At 44.4% G+C, this 18,830-nt stretch overlaps 1 protein-coding gene across 2 annotated transcripts; it reads right to left on the bottom strand.

Moving 5' to 3' along the window:
- Nucleotides 1-1,379: 1,379 nt before the first annotated feature.
- Nucleotides 1,380-13,656, bottom strand: mmp16b (matrix metallopeptidase 16b (membrane-inserted)). Of its 2 annotated transcripts, none has more exons than XM_076295728.1 (10): nt 13,270-13,656; nt 8,454-8,602; nt 7,556-7,684; nt 6,062-6,366; nt 3,703-3,864; nt 2,975-3,192; nt 2,708-2,846; nt 2,451-2,601; nt 1,941-2,056; nt 1,380-1,792 (listed from the first exon to the last, which is right to left on the bottom strand). In XM_076295728.1, exons 1-10 carry the CDS (start codon nt 13,390-13,392, stop codon nt 1,428-1,430), a joined length of 1,857 nt encoding a protein of 618 aa, XP_076151843.1. In that variant the 5' UTR covers nt 13,393-13,656; the 3' UTR covers nt 1,380-1,427. The 2 variants fall into 2 exon arrangements, with proteins under 2 accessions (XP_076151843.1, XP_076151844.1); XM_076295729.1 differs by lacking the exon at nt 13,270-13,656 and adding an exon at nt 10,653-10,878.
- Between the last annotated feature and the right edge of the window lie 5,174 nt (nt 13,657-18,830).

Raw genomic sequence — 18,830 nt, 5'->3', positions numbered from 1 at the left:
AATATTTCTTTCTATTCACATTTAAACACAAACCATATGAGGAATGTTTTTTTTCTATCCAGTATTTTCTATAACAGTCATTTGTACTATTCTTCACTACACCCATTATGTCAGCTTTGCTTTCGAGACAAAGCAAGTTATGAATTATCAACTCGTCATGAAATTATTATGAGGCATGAAACAATTGAAATCTGACTTCATGCATAATTACTGGGATTTGTCTGTTTTTATATGTATCATAGCACTATACAAGTGCATTGTATGCATGATGAATAACTTCTCCATCATATTTCTGCATTAAGAGACTGAACAATAAACATCATGAGTCACTAAAGAATGAAAGCCTTTTATCTTTCCTCCAGATGGCAACAAGGCTAAAGGTGTTGGTGCTTACGATTCTACTGATCACTGATTACCTGGCTGATCCTTATGCACTTGTAGTGTGCTAATTAACACCCTAAACCACTGGACTGCTCCGAGGAGGAACAGCAAGTCAGAGGTGAGGTAACCTATACAGTAAAATCTTCCATCTGAATAGCTCACCTTGTGGAGCATGCGCACGCGCACGCGCACGCGCACGCGCACGCACACACACACACACACACACACACACACACACACACACACACACACACACCATACTGTATATACACACTGTGACACAAAATGTCAATCTACATAAATACACTTAGATATACACAGAATAAAGTAATTTGTGAATTTAAGGCATTCAAAAAATATTGCAGGTAGAGTTTGGACCTGTTTTTGACAGACTCCTTCAACAGTCTACAATCTCCAGCTCTCAGTTACTACCTCAGGCAAGAGCAAAGATAAACAAAAAAATACAATAAAATGAGACGATAATAAGCATCAATGAGAGAAACATAAAACGAAAGCAATCCTCTTTGGAAAGTAAGGTCATATTTGGTTCAGTTGTCAGTCTGCATCCACAGTTAGGTTTTTAGAGGGACACTCAAGCCCACACTCAAAATGATGTACCTACAGTGTACAGAATTGAGAGAAGTCCTGTCTTCAGCTCTTTATTGTCAGTGTAGTCGTTTCATTTTGAAGAAAGCCGTAGGTCCAAGATGGCTTTGCACACTCAGGTCTTGTCCTCGTATTTGGAAGGAAGAGCCAACACCTTCATCCCAAAAGACTGAATCCCATTCCTGTCCACAGTCAACCAGCACGGCCTGGTCTTCACACCAAATGACCTGACCTAGCCTAAACCCAAAGATTCCATGGCAAGACTACTCTGCCAACTGCTAAACACCCAATCAGCAAGAGCAGCTAGGTGGTCTTAACCTGGGGTGGGGGGGTTGGGGGGCGGACATTGGGCGGGTGAGACTGTGTGTGTGTGTGTGTGGGGGGGGGGGGGCACTTGGATGGACAACTCTGCTCCTCCGCGTGGTGCAGCCGTCCCACTCTCACACCCACTCCTGCATAGAGCGCTTGCAGTACAGTATGTGGCGCTGGGTGTCCTTCCTCTTGAAACGGAACACGGTGTAGAGGAGGACCATCATACACAGCGCCAGGATGCAGGGGATGGCGATGGCCACCGCTTTCTCTGTGCCGCCGGCCGCGCTCTCTAGCTTGATGATGACGTCCATGTCCTCGGGGTCGTACTGGTGCTCCTCCTGCTGCGGCGGCGCCCAGTCCGTGTCTGGGTCGATGGGGATGTGGTCGCAGCCCATGAAGTCGCGCAGGATGGAGCGTGGATAGCCCGGCTCTACTCGTAGCCTCTCGTTGTTGAACTTCCAATACTCCTTCCCCTTATAGAAATACGTAAATCCTGCAGATACAGTAGAGTCAGAATGAGAGATGCTGACATCAAAATACTGAGAAATCATATGAAGCTATATTTGATATGCTTAAGTTCCTAAATTGCTGTACTTGCTGTAGAAACTAATCTAGATTGTGTCACATTATCATGGTCCTACCATTTGCTTTGTCCACAAAGGCGCCCTGTGGGGATTCTGGGATACCCTTCCAAACAGTAATGGGTTTGGGGTAGCCAGGATCCATGGTCCTCAATTCCTCATTATATCTCCAGTATCTGCACAGGATAGAAGGCATTACACAGACAGAATGAGGACAATGCATCAGCCAGACTTTACCAGACAGCAGGACCTGCCTTAGCACTACTGTGTTTTTTATTTGAGATATTTCTAAAATATCCACCACCACAAATGTGCCACCCCCCTTTTTGTCCCGCTTTCAAATAGAGGAGCAGCAGGCAGCAGTTATGAACGTTGTCATACTATTTATTTCCTGCCAAGAATGCTGCAGTACACAGCTATGGGTGCTTGCTTTTCCCAGGACTCTAATGACTTTGCCACTGCAACTTGGCAGCTCCACATAATTAAGCACAATCATTAGGGGCAGCACTGTGCTCACGCAGGAATGCAGTGCCGTGCTGAGGGACAGAGGCTCGGGCCTGCAACACCAACCTGTCTCCTTTGAAGAAGTATGTCTTAGCAGGTTCCTCCCACCAGACGGCCGTCTCAATGCTCTGAGTGGGCATCCCAGTGCCAAACAGGGAGATATCCTTAGGATACGTAGGCTGCAGGGTGGTGTCTTTGAATACCCAGAAGCGGTTCCCTACAAGCATGTCGGTATACAAACGGAGACAATAATACAGACGTGAGTCATCTCTACATTGAGAGCAAATACATTTTATTGTATTAAAGCAGGCAGTCATTCTCACCTTTGAAGAAAACAAACTTCCCTTCGCTGTTCTCATAGACTGCATCAATCTTGGGAGGCAGTCCTCTCCAGAAGTAATTGATCTGCATTGGATAGCCCGGCACCACTGAGTTATCTCGCACCCTCCAGAACCACTGGTCCTAGAGAACGAAATTAACACAAAACAAGGGCTTAGCACAGTAATGCTTTTAAATGTTTTAGGTAAAAACTGCAACATTATTAATACACACATCCTTGAGAATGTAGTGTTGTGTAATGACCAAAGTACCTTAAAAACGAACAGTTCCTTTCTCAGGATGGCTAGGGTGTTGAATCCACCATCACAGATATTCGGCTTCGAGTTTTGGTTTGTGGTCTTTGTCTTCTGCGGGGGCCGGTGGGGTCGGCTCTGGCGGTCGGGCTTGCGAGGGTCCGAGGGCGGCAGCTGGCGTGGAGGCGCTGCTGTGGTCAGCAGCCTGGTGGGCTGGGGGTTCTTGTCTGGAGGACCTGTTAAGACGAGAGAGATCCGAGAGATCTTACAAACAAAGACGACTGGTCTAACGATGACAACTGATCCTGTCGAGGTGCACATAGTGCATAGTGCCTTTCAAGGTACCTAAGGTTGCTTTACAAAACAATAAGACAGAAAGACACAGAAGGACGGTAATAGCCTAAGCTCAGGCAGTTTGGGTGTCATAGGTTGTGATGAACAGGTGGGTTTTGAGGAATTCGTTTTGAAGGTGTCCAGAGATTTGGCGGAGCGGACCTCAACTGGGAGAGTGTTCCAGAGGGTGGGGGCTGACACACGGACGGCGCACAGCTGGGTGCAGGGAGTGGGAGTCCTTTTATCTAACTCTGGGGTACATGGCAAAACAACTCATTTCCCAAAAAGTTGACATGTTCCTTTAAAAGAAAACAATTTGGTTTACCAGTGTCCTCAACTGGTATGTCTCAACAAGAGGTCTTATTCATCCTATAGATGAAGTATCAGACTGCCACATGCCCCAGATAACTCACCATAGATCTTCTGAATGCCTTGTAGATCATCATGCGGTAGCTTGAAGCTCTCTGTGTCCATGTACTGATAAAAGGGGGCCATGATGGCAGTGGGGTCGTTGGAGTGTTCCAGTCCAAGAGCGTGGCCTAACTCATGCACTGCCACCAGGAAGAGGTCATTGCCTGTAAAAAGACAGAAAGTTCCAGAAATATACATGTTTAATATACCGGTATAAGCCGTTACCTTTGCTACCAGCTCTGCATACTTTGACTTGAAGCGGTAAGAGAATGTGGCTGGTAAGCACCCACAAGACCAGTGGAGATAGGTGCTAGAGGCTTTGTACAAAGTCAGCCACAACACTTCCTGTAGATTTTGGTTTTCGAGGACGGTCACTGAAAGGAGCTGTAAAACAGTTACTGAAGAATTTATGATATTGCTTGGTATGTTGGTATGTTGCTGAGTGGATCATAAACAGCCACAGCAATGAGTAGGAATTACTGAAGAATGTGTAGGTATTTGTTGGTATTTGTGGGTGCCCGCATCAAGGGCTTGCGGTCTGTCTGGTTATGTTGCTGATCGGATCATAAACAGCCACAGCAACGGAGAGAGATGACCAGAGAAATTGCAGGTACTTGTTTGTGCCTTCATCAAGGGTTTGCATTTTGTTTGTATATGTTGCTGATTGGATCATAACTGGCCACAGCAACGAAGAGGATTGACTGAAGAGTTTGTCGGTATTTGTCGGTGCCCGCATCAAGGGCTTGCTGTTTGTTGGCAGAGAACCCATCATGAGTGTGGAGGGGGTGGGTGTGGGATGCCAGATACCACTGTTGAGCCTTCTGGAGGTGTTGTGGGTCTAATTCAATGAAACATCCATGAAGGAAGGGGCCTGGTTTTTGTCCACAAAGGTTTTGTTGGTGATTTTGTTTTTGACAGTAAATAGGCTTGGTTGTTGATTTGCAGTTGTGTGAAATCCCCTACTTATAGCACTAGGAATTTAACATCTCTCCAGTGTATATTTGAAATCACACCAAACAGTTCCAGAATCTCCAACACTCCTTTTTATGGGAGAGTACTAGGCCGAGGCAGTGGAATTTCAGGTGTGTTTTGTTTGTTTATTGTGCTTTCACAATAATGTGGATTGTTGTGCAATGTAACAACAGCTGGCATGGATTTTCAGTTAAGTAGCGTGTTTCAGATTATATTCTTGTCTGTAATCTGGGGTCATGGCATTTTGGTGCATCACATTCTCAGATAAGCTAACTGACAGTGAAAGGCTAGGGAATGCATGGTGATCTGAACACGTGCAGTAGTTCAGCAAAAACACAAGAGAAAATCACGTCCTTGCCATGGGGGCAGAGGAAGGGTACTGTCTTACACAACATGCCATGAGTGAACCTATGTTGCCCCAAAACACAGGCAAGTAAAAATACACACATGCACATTGCACAAGAGTGAAAAAAACACAGGGGCACTGACAGTAAACACCCCAGGGCTTGTCTCACTAAGCACTATATGTGTGCATGACAAATGTTGGCTTCAGGAATCCAGCGTGATACAGTGTATAAAATGTGGGCATGTCCATTAATTCCTGAACCATACTGCGCCCACTATCACCTCTCCTGACCTTGACTTTCATCAGGCTACTTCATAGACTAGCATAACTACAGGAATTTCAGCACAGGCTCTGCGTCCTGAGACAGGAACGCTCTGTGGTAGCATCATCAACAAACAGAAAGTTCTAGATTCACGAGATGGAAGACAACCTTAAAGCCATTTCACTGTCACTGACAGATTTGTATTATTCCATAAACCCTTCCCATACCAGGGTAAACAGTACAGTGTTAATATCGCAGATCAGATAACACTCTGGTCAACATTCGAAGTATGTTGACCCGCAACCTCGAGAGAAGTACCGTGACCCTGCGCTGTTAATGGGTTAAATGAAAGGCCGCAATTAGGATTCAGAGCACAACGCCATCATGGAAGCCAAAAGCGGGTGCTATCAGCCTGCCAGACAGCCGTGTGAGTGCGGCTGGCTAATGCCTGTGTGTGCTACTATCCATTATCGCCATGCTGGAGCGCTTGTCTTAAAAGCACTCAGGTCTAGCAGTCTAGGTAATTAAGGTTAAGTGCCTCTGGATGCAACACAGTGGCGGATCTGATTACCCCATCAGAGAGTGGCTTCAGCCACCCAATAATATTCACCGCAACCACTACACCACAGACCCCCCCACACACACACACACCCCCCCACCCCCGTTTACCACCCTCCCACCCCATCCATATGTGCCATCCGCACTCCATAGGCACGCATAGGCCCATGCAGGCCCACGCACAAATGCCCAAGACTAGGGGTGGCAGAGCTCACTATCTCACCATCATGGTTAGGGTTTCCAAGGGTCCAGGGCTCGTCCGAGTCGAAGTGGGTGTCCCCGCCAATGCCAGGGCCCGGGAAGTAGGCATGAGCCAGGAAGCCCCCCTCGCCGTCAAAGGGGGAGCTGTCGCCATGGAAACCTGAGGCGAAGATGATGGTGATGTCCACCTCTCGCTTGCCACTCTCCAGAGCGCTGTACGGCACTGCCTCGAAGCGCAGCGGCGTCACGCCCTGCCACACGTCGAACGCCCGGCGGATGGCGGCGTGTGTCTCTTGGTTTCCCACCTTGGGTGTGAAATTCTTTAGGCTGGAAAGGAGGACAGAAACTATAAAAAATATGCTGGCTTTCACGTTGCTTGTCTTCTGGCCTTAATCCATTTGAAGGCTCATTGTGTTGCCCCAGATGGACAGTTTTTTTATATTCATATTTTAAAAATGGAGATGAATTTGATGATGTTTGATGATTAATTTGAGCTGTTTTTGCTGCATGGAGTAATATGTGACAAGCACTGAATAAAGACAAATATCTTGGCACTGAATGTAATTTGCGCGCCATGGCTGTGTCTGAACAACAAATTAGGCGATCAATGAATTCTCCTGCAGTCTAGGTCACATAGATAAAGAATGAAGGAGCACTATGATGAAGGAAACCAACACTTCCAGGCAGCGCTGAAACAATCATCTACTGATGTGGGACTGCAACATCCACATCCACATCCACACACACACACACACACACACACACACACACACACACACACACACACACACACATACACACACACACACACAAATCAAAACTCACAAAACCTGGGAATGGTGAGAAAGCAGTTTTTCCTCCCCAAAAAAACCCATAGTCCCTCGAATCCTAGAAGCTTGAGAGTTTACTTTTAAACTGTTCCAGCCGCAGTGGCTTTGCTGAACTTTCACATTCAAGTCTTTATCTCTCTCTGACAGACACAGAGAAATGGAAAATCTCCTCTACTTCCTGTGATTTTTTTCCCCAGCAAGAGGAGCAGTCAGCAGCCTGTCCCCTTCCACCACTGATTTACATCCCATTTGCATAGGTGCCTCAGCAATTAAAACCTAATCACAGGAGCGAGGATTTGAATACATCATTTTTGTTATCACATGCTCTAGTCGGTCTAGTCTAAATTGGGGTGAGAGTACCTTATATTTCCTCCCTGCCTTCGCTAAATGTAAACTTACGAGCTGTAGAATTACGTTCCTGAAAGGTTAGAGATAAGCGCAAGGCAGTGAGGAGGTTTCTAAATTACGTGTGCCAGGTCTCAGTTGCAATGGCAGAAATCGGAGCGAAAATGTATCCATGGCGGTTTTAGCCCACGCAACCTAGAACACGTGGGACGTTTTCTTTTACGTCACTGCAAGTGATGAGGTGACTAACTCGAAAACAGCTTGTTAAAGGTCACTGAAGTTTCTACAGACTTCCATCTCATCGCCACGCCGGACAAGTCATCGTCCACACTCACGCCCACCTGTATGTGATGTGCGCATGCTGCCACTTCTGGCCCGTCAGGGCGTAGCGCCGCTTGCGGGACCGGGAGCCGGAACTGGACACGTCCCTGAGCTGGTCCGGGACTCCGCACCGAGGCCTTCTCATCCAGCTGAGGAGACAGAGCATGACGTGAGTACATCTGGACACATGTCCTCAACATTCTTTTCCTGCCGGTAGCTAAGCAGGTTAATGCTCTTGTCTCAGACCCCGAAGGCCCCATGTGGCTGACCACAAATCCTGCTCTGCTGTTGGTTGACTACTTCTATCTATTTTTAGCGTTGGCTACTAGGAGCGTTTGTATCCCGCTGCACAAGATTCACTATCACCGCATGTTGTTTGTAATGGTTGCCACTTTTCATTAATGCCTGTGCAGCAGATAGATAATGGCTGAAAGATTCTCCACAAAGCTCCTGTCACCACCAACAACAGCCATCATTCAGCACTGACAGGCACCGTGTTTTGAGCCACTGAGAAATCATCTACGCTGTTCTGTTCTCTAACAATACATCCTAATTAAAAAATATTAGCAGTTAGGTAATAACAATGCACACACACACACACACACACACACATTTGGTATTCACTTTCAGCACTTTACATTATATAATGTATAATCAGTCTCTGTGTTGTGTGTGTGTGTGTTTGTGTGGAGTTCTGGTATACATCGGGTAAATTTTACATACTGAACTTGAATCTCAGTACATGAGGTTTGTAGGCAGACTATCCTAGTTAAGTGTTGGGGTGTCTGAGTGAATGCAAATATATAAAATACAATATATGTTTGAGAGACAGACTCCCTTTCTCTCTCTCTCTTTTTCTCTCTCTCACACACACTCTGTGTTTGTGTATGTGTGTATTGTATCTGAAATGAAGCTCACCTTATGGTGTTTCTGTTCAGTGTCCCAGTGACATTAAGGCCATAAAGGCGTTGCATGGCAGCAATGGCTGAATGCATGGTCTGCGCTGAGCGCAACGCAGCCATTCCAGGTTCTGTATGGGGGAGATAGCCATACTTCTGCAGCCAAGCCTAGAGAAGAGAGAGAGAGAGAGAGAAAACAAGTGAGTAAGAAAGAGGGATAGAGAGAAGAGATAGAGAGCAGGAGGGAGAGGAAGAGAGATTTTATCAAGAGCTCTTTTTGCTTTGACTTCGTCTTAGCCACATATAGACAGACTCACATTTTCCCAACCGTGCCCTCATAATGCTTTACCCTAACCACACACACACACACACACACACAATGCAACAGAAGTATGACTATGAATGAATTTATGAATGAAGAATATATTGATATTTACCAATACTTATTATTGCACCCGATAGTTCAAAGGCAGGCAAAAAGACTTCCATCCTGTCACTTCCCTTAAGAGTTTTGATAGTGTCCATGTCAGGACTAAATACAACACGTTTCCCTGACTGCTCCAGTGAATAACAGCTGGCCTGCGGGCACGGCTAAAAGCCACAGATGGCAGTGCAAAAGTAATGCATCATGGGTAACCAGTCATAATGTTAGTCCACAGTAAATGCGCTTATCTGCTGGTTCCTGTACATTCAGGAGTGTGGGTATAACACACATGCACACATTTGTGTTTAGGTGTATATGCATGCCCACACACACACACAGACACAGACACAGACAAACACACCAACAGCTTGTCTTCTTTTTATTTTACTCCATTAAAAAACTGCAAACAGTTGTGACAATGACCAGATTGACCCGACCTAAGCTCTCATGTTGCACACACTCATTACTGCAAGATGGCTTCAAGGCTCGGGAAAACGCCACATGAGCTGTGTTGGCTAACGTCACAGGTGTGCCTCCATGGCGACTCAGCAGCCAATAGCGCTCACACGGACCTGGTAACAGGGAGCCAATCACCCTGTCTCTTCCATTCAATCAGTCCCTCATAGAGTGGGCCTGCATATGACCTCCCACTCCCACACAACGCCAGGAAGTCAGGGAACACACCAGCGGCACGGGTGTGTGTATGAGTGTGTGTGTGTGTGTGTGTGTGTGTGTGTGTGTGTAGGGCAGTACATGTCAATAATTCATCAGGCCAGGCTGTGTGGGCTCCGCCGGCTGGCTCCCACCCGCCCGGTGGGCACATGCCCAGGGCTCTCCATGGAAATGAAGCATCCGACGGATACAGCGCATTCGTCTTAGCTGGTATCGCTTCCTCTCAATTATTCAGAGGCAGGCCATCCATGTGCTACTGCGATATTGCTCACTGAGAGGGTCCGCATGAATAATGCGTCCGCACAGACCACATGTCCTCGTGCACAAATAGCACATCAGGATACTGTATAAATGGATATGTCAGATCAAGTATTCAGCATTATTACTTAGGGCTAACAAATGAATGATGGGCATCACAGATGAGGCAGTGGCAGTATGTAACCCTCAAGGCTAGGGAAGATAGAAATATTTTACAGTGATAAATAGGAACTATTGTGCCTCCACGTGATTCCAAGTAGTGGGCAGCGCCATGCTGTGCGGGACTGTTGGTGAATGAGCTCTGCTGACGGCAGGGCCAGGGCGTCTGCTGCGCCATGCTGGGCTTCACACCGTGGTATGGGCACAGTCTGATTCACTTCTGTTTAGGCGCCACTGTGAGTGATGCGTTGTGTTCCCATACTCGGGAGTGTTGTCAGTCACTCCTACCCTTCGTCACAGTTCTTGTTTACCACTGTCCGATGTTGCAACAGCACACACTGTCAGTGATGCAACCCACAGGGCCGAGAAACAAATCACTTTAGACTCAACAGGGCTCAAACTGAATCCAGTGAATTTCAGCTGTATCAACTGCAGTGGTTTTCAAACTTTTCACAGTGAATACCACCTCAGAAAAAAATTGGCTTTGCAAGTACCACCATTATAACCAGCATTGAAATACAGTAGCGTGGACCAATTTAACAACATATTTCACATTGTACATAATGTTTTGCGTCTTCTTTTCCAAGAAAGATAAAAGATAGATTGAATTTAACTTAAACTTGGTTAAGAATTTTCTATTATATATTTTGATATAATTTGAAGTGATTATTTAGTCTTTATGGAAAAATAAAACAGTATCTGTACCTGCACAGCTTGAGAACCACTGCTTTTCTGTGTTATTCAGGGCAGACCCAGTTTCAGTTTTGCAGAATAAAAATGTTTTCCTTAGCAACATTTTGTGATAATGCTAGTGCATATTGAAATGCATGTTACCCTGCTTTTCCACTTCCTGTTTGTGAGCCCTTGCCCATGCAGGTTGGCTGAGAGGTCACTGTCAGGCTCAGCCAATCCCAGCGAACAAAAACAACCACGCAGCTTCACTTCACTTCACTTCCCTTCCCTTCCCTCCACTACACTAACCCACAGCTGTCTCCCTGCTACCCAGCTGCCTGTGCACCGACTCACTTCAGGCTCTCAGAGCTATCACTGCCACGCCAGCTAATCCTCTCTCCCCCCACCCACCCGCCCCTCCCTCCATCTCTCTCCCTCTCTCTCACGCTCTCCCTCTCTCTCTCTCTCTCTCTCTCTGATTCCTGCTCCTGAGCCAAACAACCCCTTTATCCGCTTTATATGCCTTTAATCAGCTGTGTGTTTACTTGGCACTGACTGCTGTGCTAAGGCACAGGTTCCAGACCTTCATGAGTAAATGATACTGTGAGTCTACATGTGCATTTGCAAATGTGATTCCTTTCCCTTTTCCAATTCTTCCTGATTGCCTAATACACATTGTAGCCCTATGGTTTTATTATGTGATGCTGCGGCTGGCTCCACGAGACACTTTCAGCTGTGGCGGTGTACATTTACCCCCGGGCTGTGTTCAGACTCAGGTGTCCATCATCAATGGGCCAGTGACAGCTCCCGCAAAACAAGTGCACGTGGGCCACAGTAGCCAAAGCACCTTGGCTAATGGCACTGTGCCGATTCATTTGAGCAGACTGCATATCTCTGATTGCACTCCCAGGCCGCTCCTGCAGCGCAGTGCCCATGTCACACTCCCATAAAAAATAAGCGGCCTTTTTTGGACGGGATGGAGTCGGGTGTGGCTGCGTGTTGGCCAATTAGTCGCCTAAAGTGCACACAATGCATGCGACACACACAAACATACTCATACACACACACACACACACACACACACACACACACACACACACACACACACACACACACACACAAAGCTCTCCAGCTAAATCTGTAGCCTTGTATGCCCTTATGGGCACTTCACGTGACAAGGAGGACCAACGTCTCCTTTTCCCACTGTTTTTTAATTGGTGGTCCTGTCCTTTGCATCACTGTAAATGGGCCGGGATGCAGTGGTTCCCTGAGTGCTCTGTGCTGAGTCCCAGCCTGATCCCAGGCCTGTGATGGCAGCCCTACCACACTATTAATCAAGCTAATACGAATCCAGTGACCTGAGCAGTGAGTATGCAGCAGCAAACCGCCGCCACTGCCAAAGTCTACAGCCCTTCAACTACACAGCGGGCAGTCAGTGCAGTATGGAGAGCCCCATACATTTACCCACAGCAGAGCAGGAACAAGCTGGGGGTTACGCGTATCCAGGTCACTGCCTTGATCCCTTCAGCACAAATGGCCGGGGGGGAACAGTGGACAGTGGTCAAGGACGCAGAAATACATGCCATTGATTTAGTCAGCACACTTTTTTTTTTAATCCGAAGAATCTGACAGGGCAAGGATGATGTTTTTATCTGCATGTTAAATACTTTGTCTGATCCTCTGAGTCTGAACACTTCTATTCATTAGTTCTGAACAGATGGACTGAAAAATGTCTTGGTGCTGAAAATAGTTTGTGGTGTCCTGGCTGATCATCGTCCTTTACAGGTTCATGATTGCAGTGCTCCTATGAGGGGGAAAACAGCATTCTGTTTGGATCCTGCTGCCAAAACAGGAGCAGATGTGAGATTCTGTTTTTATCTAGTGGCGCTAGCACTGAATCTACTTCACTCTCAGCAGGTCTGACACTAAATAATATGGGCCAGAGGGGTCTAAATCTTATTACATAACACCATGTCCTGCTAAAATCTTAATCTAGACAGGCATATCTAAGGGAAGCAGTGGATAGAGAGAGACCAACCCTCATTAAAAGCTTGCCATTCATAACATCTTTAGATGTCAGTAGGTAATACAGAGACAAAATGTAAGACTGTGTTTGCTTACACTAGGTGCTCCGTCATTAATAAGATTTTGGGCTTCTTCCTCGGGGTCAACATACCATGTGTATTCCTGTGTCATGTCATGTCTGTCATTCCATTGAAGAAATTGTTAGAATGAGGTGTCACATTCACTTTTCTGTCTATAGTGGTTGAGCACATGTAGTAAACACAGCAACATCTCTGTAGCTTACAGCTTGTATAAACCTCATCTAAATTCTACAATGATAAAAGGATAGACTAGAATGCAAAAGAATACATGCCACTTAGAGAAAACCAACATCAACTGTTAAGCGTATGCATACATATTCCATTTCCATGCAGTCAATTCCCTTGTGAGCTACTGTTCAAAATGTGATAATTCTGGTATGACGATAATGATGCCCAACTACTGCAGTCCGACACAACGCAATTATGTTTCTGTTCATTCCGGGGACTGTATTTGCATGCGATTCGTAAAGAATGGGAGTCATCAAGCAGGGCCGGCGCACTCAGTCTCAACACCCAACCCCAGAACAGAACTGGGCCAAGCTTACCTCCACGCTGAAGCGATGCTCTTCTCCGGACACGGCACATAAAATCCAAAGCGAAGTATGCAGCCATAGCACTCCTGCACATGTATGTAGTCTTTTCCGCTTATGGAATGATTTAAAAATCATGTTTATGTTTTATGTGTGATGCTAGAGTAAATACAAAATCTGTCGAGGTGTTGTCCAGAAATCCTCGCGCGTCAGATGAGAAAAGCCATTAGGATCCGAGAGATGCTGCGACCTACACAGACGAGTGTTGAGGCATGGAAGACATGCATCCATGAAACTGCACTGGAGCTGCGGAATGGTTAACCACACTCCATCTCCGATTTTTGATGCCAGGCTCGATTATCTTGGCAACGCATTTCCGCTGCTCTTGACAGTCACCTTCCCAGTTGCCCAGTCTGCCTTCCTGCAAGCAACATTTATGCGCGTATGCGATGATACCCACGGGTTGGCGCCTGCGCTTTGATTGTCTCAGCAGCACGGCTTGGAGTTCACCTCCCCCCGCTCCCTGTATCCTTCGTAGGGAGCAGCGCCGTCCATATACTCAAATTCATTTCAAGCTATAAAGGTAACTTCTGTTAAATCGAATAGACATACGACAACTATTTATAAAATAGCCTTACGTCCCAGGCATGTTATTTCTGATAATGAATTGCTCACTACTGTGGCACAATTGAATTAAAACACATATTACAAATCATGACACAAAACGTAAAGTATTATATCACTTATCAATTTGTTTCAATGAATAAAAGCGAGCAAACAACATCATACTGATTACTGAAGCTTTTCTATAGAGGGCAGAAATCCATCTGACCCCTAGATGGTGATATTTCGTCACAATTGTTCGAGTAGGCTATTAAAGGCTGTGTGTGTGTGCCACTTCATAGAGAGCCAGCTGTAGTACCTTGTAGTGTCATTTCTCTCCATTCTGTCATTCATTAAGACATCAATTTTAATTTCTCCTCCCTCTTCCCATTCAGACTATGGTCAGAAATGGCTGATGACCACCATCAAACTCTTTTTTACTCACTGGCTCATCACCATATGCATGAAAATTGAATCTAATTTCACTTGCAGTGGTCTGTATGGTTTCATAAAAGCACCCCTGTCTTAAACAATCTTGGCAATTTAAATGGCTGCTTCACTTTAGGGGCGTGTGTCAAAGGATCTCAAAGAGCATTGCAATTACGTCAACAACATAGTGTGGTAATTCTAAATAGTGTGTCACTCTGTGTAGGTGTGAAACAAATCTCTCTACCCATGCTAAACAGTATGTTTTTAGCTGTGATAACCTCAGATGTCACAGGTGTGAAATACATTGATGAACCTCACAAGCCAGCTATTAATGTGAGCAAATGGGTGACGACTGGCCATTCATTCTATTCACAGTAGGATACACTACTTTGAGGTTTTTGATCCATGGGGAAATTAAATCTTCTCCTCCACTCATTTAATAAGGGAGATCAGAAAGTACCGACTGCGGTATTTGCTTCATAATAAATGGAGCTTAATTAAGAGCGCATTCAAGGTTTTCACTTTCACATAGACAGTCTATTATCTGCTTTGTTTTATGTTTTTAGAAGACATAGCATAGCCTACTGTGAAGTCATTGCCGGAATTGACAGCGCTGGTGGTCTTTATAACATAATTTCCAGTGTGAGTGCTCTGTCATCACCACAGACTAAATAAATTAGGAAGTCTGTACTAATTACTGTAGTTCTGCACAGTAGACTTTAGTGTGTACAGTCAAATGAGTGGTGGTTAAAAACAACACAGAGATTGCCCCCTGCAGGCCACAAGTATGTATTTACTCTGTAGTCATGTGGTGGCTCATTGAAATGCATGTAGAGCTCTGCCAAAAGCTAACATGGACAATATGCTAAAATGTGCCGGTGTCTAATGAAGAAGAAAACAAAACAGTGCATAACAAGGGTAGATTGCTGGTTTTGTGGCATTTGGACCACAAGTGTTTCACTTGGTAACTATAGGTTTGGTGTATCTGATGTTTAACCAGTGGAGTCATGACAACCACATGCTCTGACAAGTGAGCCTTGACAAGTGCCTGACACAGTTGGGAAATATTATGTATTATGTCTCAAGACCCCCCCCCCCCCCACACACACACACACACACATACACCCTTCCGTGAGTGTGTGCGTGTACGTGCGTGTGTGTGTGTGTGTGTGTGTGTGAGAGAGAGAGAGAGAGAGAGATGATGGGGGGAGCGAGAAATATGAGTGCATGTGCATCAGAATATCCACAAGGATTTCAATACATCTATTCACATGTTTTATATCTATAATTATGACATGACTATAATTGCATTATTCAATTAAAGTGTACTTTACTTAGCAGTGCAGCTATGCTGCTCTGCATATGAATACAGCCCCAAGGAATGCATCTGTTTGGAATAACACTATCACACTACCACTTTCCCTAATTAAGCCTAATTACATTAAGCCTTCACCCTTTTGTTTGTACAGCCCAAGGCATAGCCAGCCTATCAGCAGCACCCTCCTTAACCCCTCCTGACGTACCTCTGCAACCACACTGTGGGACATGAACTGTGTGATCTAGTACAGGAAAAACCATGATCAAATGACCATTAGTTAAATATATAGATATATAGACTTTACTTTACTTTATTTCTGCATTGTTGCACTGTTGGACTTACTCATTTGCACTATCACCATGACCACTATCACCACTGCACTACCACCATGACACTCATTCACAAAGAGCACCTTAGAGCACCATACCTTACTATGCACAGAGAATCACAGGCTCAGTCCCTGCCTCAGTCATTGCAAGCGCCTCTGATTGATTAATCACCACTATGTGGATACTGTTTTTAGAATTGATTTAGATTAAGTGTTAGTTAGTATAATTTGTATTTTTGTAATTTGTATTTTAGTATATTTTTATATATTGTATTTAAGTGTTAGTTAGTATAATTTGTATTTTAGTATATTTAGCATATTCTTTATCTTCTACTGTCCTTATTGCTTAGTTGTGTTTTTATATTATATACTTTAATTACTCTTTCTGCTGTTGAAGAATGTGTTTGTGCTGTCTGTATGCTGCTGAGACCTTGAATTTCCCCTGGGGATCAATAAAGTATCTATCTATCTATCTATCTATTAATTATAAAGACAAATATTATTTTTATTTGTATCATTTTCCAAGGTTTGTGTCCAGCTCTGTGCTTGAATTGGCCTCAGGTTCATCAAGAACAAATGAAAGCAAGGAGATATTTTGTACTATCACATATGCAAGCCATCCAAGGTCTTTGCATGCATTTAAGAATTCCGGAACATTTCAACCTTGATGAGTGTTCTGGCAATAGAGTCTCTGTTTTCGAATTGTCGAGAGTACTCTCCACAATGCTTTACAGTGTTAGCTTCATTGTGTTTCATGGTCATAGTCATTACGCTAGAAACTAGGGTATTTGCAGCCATAAACGCATATTGTACAGTATGTGGTCTCCTTGTGCATGTGTATGGGCTCAGCCTCAAATCCCACCCTGTCCAGCTGGAGCCTGCCGGGCGAGAGCGTGAAGCTGGGTCTTATGGCCGACACACCTCCTTCACAGCATGGCCACACATCATTCTTTCTGCATCAGTAAACAACTTAATTGCATCAACTCTGTCTCTGAGGCAATAACCGGTGCTACAGTACATGCTGATGATATCTTTACTGCTAGAAACCAGTGAAGACTAGAGCCATATGTCACTGTACCATTGTTGTGATATAGTAATAACTGTTTGAGAAAGTCTTTTAGATGAGATTTGTCTTTTTAACATATTGATACATCATGTGACACACATTTGGTCATACTTTCTTCATTTACACAAAGCCTCTGCAGGCTGGGGCAAAACCCCCAGACAGGACAAGCCCTCTCAGTGATTAGTGCAGCATGCACACAGACAGATGTGGAAATGAGTGGAGACATATTTCAACATCCTACAGACATAGAACTAACTCAAACACTGTAGATTAGTGTGTGTGTGTGTGTGTGTGTGTGTGTGTGTGTGTGTGTGTGTGTGTGTTACTTAATAAGCAGGAGTTGGTCCAGGTTTAATCAAATCAAGAGTGAGGTATACAGTTCTGTGCTGTGTTTTAATCTTTCTCATTTCTGAAACATGCTCCTGCTCAACCTCTAATCCCCTTCCACATAATTCACTTTGATTTATTGCTGTCCTGTGCTTGCAAACACACATCAAAATGCTTCTGTGATATCATAACCATAACATATTGTGATGGTCTGCAGCATACACTTGCTATATCGTAATATTTCACTGTCACATTTAATTCTGATGTTCTTATTACATTACTTTTATTATAATGACATTTGAATTGTAAATCCCTCTTTGCAAACAATAATCCTCTATCAATCATTCTTCAATCTTAAGGGAGGTGATAGAATCTAGTCAAGTTTTCCATTCTCCAGGTATTCTTAGACAGCTCAGCTCCTGACTCAGTTTTCTTGCTCTGCTTACATATTTTCCACTCACTTGCTCTGATTGTAGAACCACTGGAAATTTCCTCTTTCCTAAGACCTGCGAGCAGCAGGTGTGTGGCAATCTGAGCCAAGCACAGCAGCGCATGTCAGACTCTTTGGAAGAAATGTTTTTGGGAGGTTTGTGGTTTGTTACTGTTTCTTCTGCTATCTCTCGCTCGATCTTTCTCTCTCTCTCTCTCTCTCTATCTATCTTTGTCTCTCTCTCTCTCTCCGGCTTTGTCTCTCTCTCTCTCTCTCTCTCTCACAATACATTGCCGAATCACATTCAAAATGGTTACTGATCACAGGGACAACAAATTAAATTACAAGTCCCAACAAGCATTGGGTGACCCTTAATGGAATAATAGCAAGAAGGAAATACTGTTGACTGATTACTTATTTTGTCTCGGACACCAGAATGTCTGCCTGACAAACATAATAATCACAAGGTTGCATTACTTTCAATCTCCTACATGCTGACGTCAGGCATGATAGGGTTTCAGTCATTACTTCATGATCTGACCAGTCTCTATGCTGTAACTTGAATTGCATTGCATATTTAACTTGGCACTCAGTATACTCCATCGTTTTACATTTGCAGCATGTAATTCGTATTTTTTCGGATAGTTAGTACAGATAAATATCAATAACATGGGGCAGGGTTTCTCTTAAGCATAAAGGCAGTCAGGCACTTAGGATACATACATTTATTCTCATTCAGTTAATCTAACCTAAAATAAATTGAATATTATAATCTGGTAATCATAGCATAGCATAGCAGTGGTATTTTTACAGTTTTGCACCATTGCAAATGCATCATGCAGGATGAATGTCTAGACCCAATGTTAGGAAGAAACTGAATACATGTGGGAATTGTTTAAATACAGATATAATTTAAATTGGATGTATTCAGAATACAGTTACACTTCTCACTTGAACAGATTCATTTTAAAATTGTTATGTAGGCATATAATACATTTCCTATAACCAAACTCTCTATGCATCCCTCAGTCGGTTGCGCGAATAAAGTTGTTTGAACAATGTTTCGGTAGTGATT

This window comes from Alosa pseudoharengus, unplaced genomic scaffold, assembly GCF_046254945.1.
Source record: "Alosa pseudoharengus isolate Yale_2024_CS ecotype anadromous, Long Island Sound unplaced genomic scaffold, YU_APseudo_1.1 YU_APseudo_1.1_scf_2, whole genome shotgun sequence".
NCBI lineage: Eukaryota > Metazoa > Chordata > Actinopteri > Clupeiformes > Clupeidae > Alosa > Alosa pseudoharengus.
This window is presented reverse-complemented; position numbering and strand designations above follow the sequence as displayed.

Bases quoted from the DNA above. Each gene is read 5' to 3' on its own strand.
- mmp16b (XM_076295728.1), bottom strand. From the start codon at position 13,392: ATGATTTTTAAATCATTCCATAAGCGGAAAAGACTACATACATGTGCA. The intron at 6,367-7,555 runs GTGGGCGTGAGT...CCTCCTTTCCAG, and splicing joins CATGCGCACATCACATACAG to CCTAAAGAATTTCACACCCA. The intron at 2,602-2,707 runs GTGAGAATGACT...ACATGCTTGTAG, and splicing joins GAAGTTTGTTTTCTTCAAAG to GGAACCGCTTCTGGGTATTC.